At 56.7% G+C, this 3,301-nt stretch overlaps 2 protein-coding genes across 2 annotated transcripts in view; both read left to right on the plus strand.

Moving 5' to 3' along the window:
* Positions 1-1,082, plus strand: part of EMH_0040530 (uncharacterized protein) — a gene marked incomplete at both ends in the record, with an annotated part of 4,982 nt that extends 3,900 nt beyond the window's left edge. Inside the window, 3 exon segments of the mRNA XM_013495517.1 lie at positions 1-114; positions 216-440; positions 528-1,082. Of these exon segments, the coding sequence (XP_013350971.1) occupies positions 1-114; positions 216-440; positions 528-1,082 (894 nt within the window).
* A 178-nt stretch (positions 1,083-1,260) lies between these two features.
* EMH_0040540 (uncharacterized protein) overlaps positions 1,261-3,301 on the plus strand; it is a gene marked incomplete at both ends in the record, with an annotated part of 4,004 nt that continues 1,963 nt past the window's right edge. The window contains 2 exons of the mRNA XM_013495518.1: positions 1,261-1,490; positions 1,585-2,715. Coding sequence (XP_013350972.1) covers positions 1,261-1,490; positions 1,585-2,715 — 1,361 coding nt within the window. The remainder of the gene's footprint in view (positions 1,491-1,584; positions 2,716-3,301) is intronic.

The following is a 3,301-nucleotide window of genomic DNA, read 5'->3' on the forward strand; positions in this document are numbered from 1 at the left end:
GCAGCAGCAGCAGCAGCAGCGGCAGCAGCAGCATCAGCAACTGCAGCAGCAGCAGCAGCAGCAGCAGCCGACAGACAGCATAGTTTTAGTCGATACACGATATCTGCTTCCTATGTGGGAGCTGTGTCTTGGGGGCCCTTCATTTGCTGCTGCTGCTGCTCCTTCTTTGCTGCCGATCCGCTGCTGCTGCTGCTGCTGCAACAGATGCCACCTAGGCCTCTGCCGCCAGTGCTCTCCAGCAGCAGCAGCAGCAGCAGCAGCAGCAGCAGCAGCACCAGCAGCAGCAGTACCAGCAGTACCAGCAGTACCAGCAGCAGCAGGAGCAGCAGCAGCAGGAGCAGCAGCAGCAGCAGCACCAGCAGCAGCAGGAGCAGCAGCAGCAGCAGCAGCAGCAGCAGCAGGAAGAGGAGAGACAACAGCTTCTCTTCCCTTTCGCTGCAGTTCTGTCTCCTTTGCATGCGACGATAAATTTCTTGTATTGGTTGATGCTGCTGGGGCTGTTGAGCTGCTCGCGCTGCAGCCAATAGAAACTGCAGCAGCAGCTGCAGCAGCAGCTGCAGCAGAAACTGCAGCAGCAACTGCAGCAGAAACTGCAGCAGCAACTGCAGCAGAAACTGCAGCAGCAACTGCAGAAGCAACTGCAGCAGCAACTGCAGCAGAAACTGCAGCAGCTGCTGCAACAGCAACTGCAGCAGCAACTGCTGCAGCAACTGCTGCAGCAGGAGCTGCACCAGATGGATCAGCAGCAGCAGCACCAGCAGCAACAGCAACAGCAGCAGCAACAACAGCACCAGCAGCACCAGCAGCAGTACCACCAGCATCGCCAGCAGCAGCACCAGCAGCAGCACCAGCAGCACCACCAGCAGCAACAGCAGCAGCACCAGCAGCACCAGCAGCACCAGCACCACCAGCAGCACCACCAGCAGCACCACCACCAGCACCAGCACCAGCAGCAGCACCAGCACCACCAGCACCAGCACCAGCAGCACCACCACCAGCAGCAGCACCAGCAGCAGCACCAGCAGCAGCAGCACCAGCAGCAGCAGCAGCAGCAGCAGCAGCAGCAATGGAGAAATCTATAGTGTATGGTTCTTATCCTCGTCGTCTCTGTCGCTTAGAGTTTATTGGTTGCCGCCTGTTGGGTGGTGTTTCTTCTCTTTCTTCTTTTCGTTTGCTGCAGTTTTGTTTTATAAACACAAAACAGCAGCATCTGCTGCTGCTGTCTTCATGCTGGGTAGCTGACCACTGGGGGGGCCCCACATGTGGGGGCCCCCCTCTTACCTCTCAGCAGCATACAGACACAGCAGCAGCAGCAGCAGCAGCAAGTACACACTGCTGCAGCAGCAACTGCAGCAGCAACTGCAGCACCAGCACCAGCACCAGCACCAGCAGCACCAGCAGCAGCAGCAGCAGCAGCAGCAGCAGCAGCAGCAGCAGGAGGCGAAGCAGCAAGAGGTTAACAGAGGATATAATACAGGAGCATGGGGGTGGTGAGGAGGGCTGGGATCGCGATCCCAACAACCCCACACCGCCGCCGTTTGTGGGGTCTTACTTTCTTATAGATTTTATACTGCAGCAAGACAGCTGCCCCCCTATACGTCAACTTATAGATATAACAAACCATAAGCTGCTGCTCTCTGTCTCTCTTCTTTCTCTCAATCTATATATTAGCTGCCTCTCACCCACACACCAGCAGCAGCAGCACCAGCAGCAGCACCAGCAGCAGCAGCAGCTGCTGCAGCAGCAGCAGCAGCAAGAGCAGCAACAGATGCTGCTGCAGGAAAAACGGCAGGTTATGCAGCAAGAACAACAGAAAACAGAGCAGCAGCAGCAACAGATGCAGCAGCAACAGCAACAGCAGCAACAGCAGCAACAGCAGCAACAGCAGCAGCAGCAACAGCAAGAACAGCAGCAACAGCAGCATGAAGACAGACAGCAGCAACAAGGCATATCAGCAGCAAATGGCAGTGAGGGTAGTTGTGAGCATGCACAGGCAACAGACCCACAACATTCTCCTGCAAGCGAGCAGCAGCAGCAGCAGCAGCAGCAGCAGCAGCAGCAGCAGCAGCAGCAGCAGCAACAGCAGCACCAGCAGCAGCACCAGCAACAGCAGCAGCAACAGCAGCAGCAGCAGCAAGAGTCGTATACTGCTGGAGTGGGAGGCGCTGGCCTTTCCGGTGTGCCGAGGAGACAGGCGAAGCAAAAGGATACACTTGCTGCTAAGAAAAACAGCAGCAGCAGCAGCAGCAGCAGCAGCAGCAGCAGCATGAAGCCATCGATCCCAGGAGCTGATCGTATCCTTGGCTGCCTCAAACGCAGCACCTATGCGCATGCAGTTTTTCGTTATTCTCCCTGCAGCTCTTTGCAGCTAACAAACGGGGTGTATGTAGACCGCAGCAGCAGCAGCAGCAGCAGCAGCAGCAGCAGCAGCAGCAATGTTGCTGTTGCTGCAGCAGCAAAAACTCTAGGCCAGCTGCATCGCGACTTTCCTGTGGGGGTCTTCAGGCAGCAGATACACCCCAACCAACGGCTGCCGCTAGTACCCTTGCCTCCTCTACAGCAACCAGCAGCAGCAGCAGCAGCAGCAGCAGCAGCGCCAACAGCAGCAGCAGCAGCAGCAGCAGCAGAGTGTGCGTGCGGGCAGTGGTTTGTTGCTGTTGCGCTGCCCTGTGGGATGATTGTTGTCCTCGACCTCCACCACCGTATTCTTGCTAGGTACACTCTGCTGCTGCTGCTGCTGCTGCTGCTGCTTCTGCTTCTGCTGCTGCTGCTGCTGTTGCTGCTGTTGCTGCTGCTGATGCTGCTGTTCCTGCTGGTGTTTCTGCTGCTGTTGCTATCGATGGGTCTGGTGTTGCTGCACCTGTTGCTGCTGTTGATGTTTCTTCAGCTGTAGTTGTTGTTGCTGTTGCTGCTGCTACTGCTGCTGCTATTGTTGCTGCTGCTGCTGCAACTGCTGTTGTCGCCTCTGCTGCTGTTGCTGTTGCTGCTGCTGCTATTATTCCTGTTGCTGCTACTATAGTTCTTGCTGCTGCTGCTGCTGCTGCAGCAGCAGCAGCAGCAGATATTTATTGTTGTCTTTGTCTTTTTTTTTTTTTGCTGCTGCATGCACCAGATATAGATTCTCCTCTGCGCGTGCGGGAGCATTCGATAGACTGGAAGTGCAGCAGGGGGGCAGTTTGCTGCTGGCGTGGAGAGAGAAGCTAGCTGTGCTGCTGTCTCTCACCCCCTCTCCTGCAGCAGCAGCAGCAGCAGCAGCAGCAGCAGCAGCAGCAGGAACAGCAGCAGCAGCAGCAGCAGCAGC

The sequence above is a fragment of the Eimeria mitis genome, genomic scaffold, assembly GCF_000499745.2.
Source record: "Eimeria mitis Houghton genomic scaffold, Emh_scaff1614, whole genome shotgun sequence".
NCBI lineage: Eukaryota > Apicomplexa > Conoidasida > Eucoccidiorida > Eimeriidae > Eimeria > Eimeria mitis.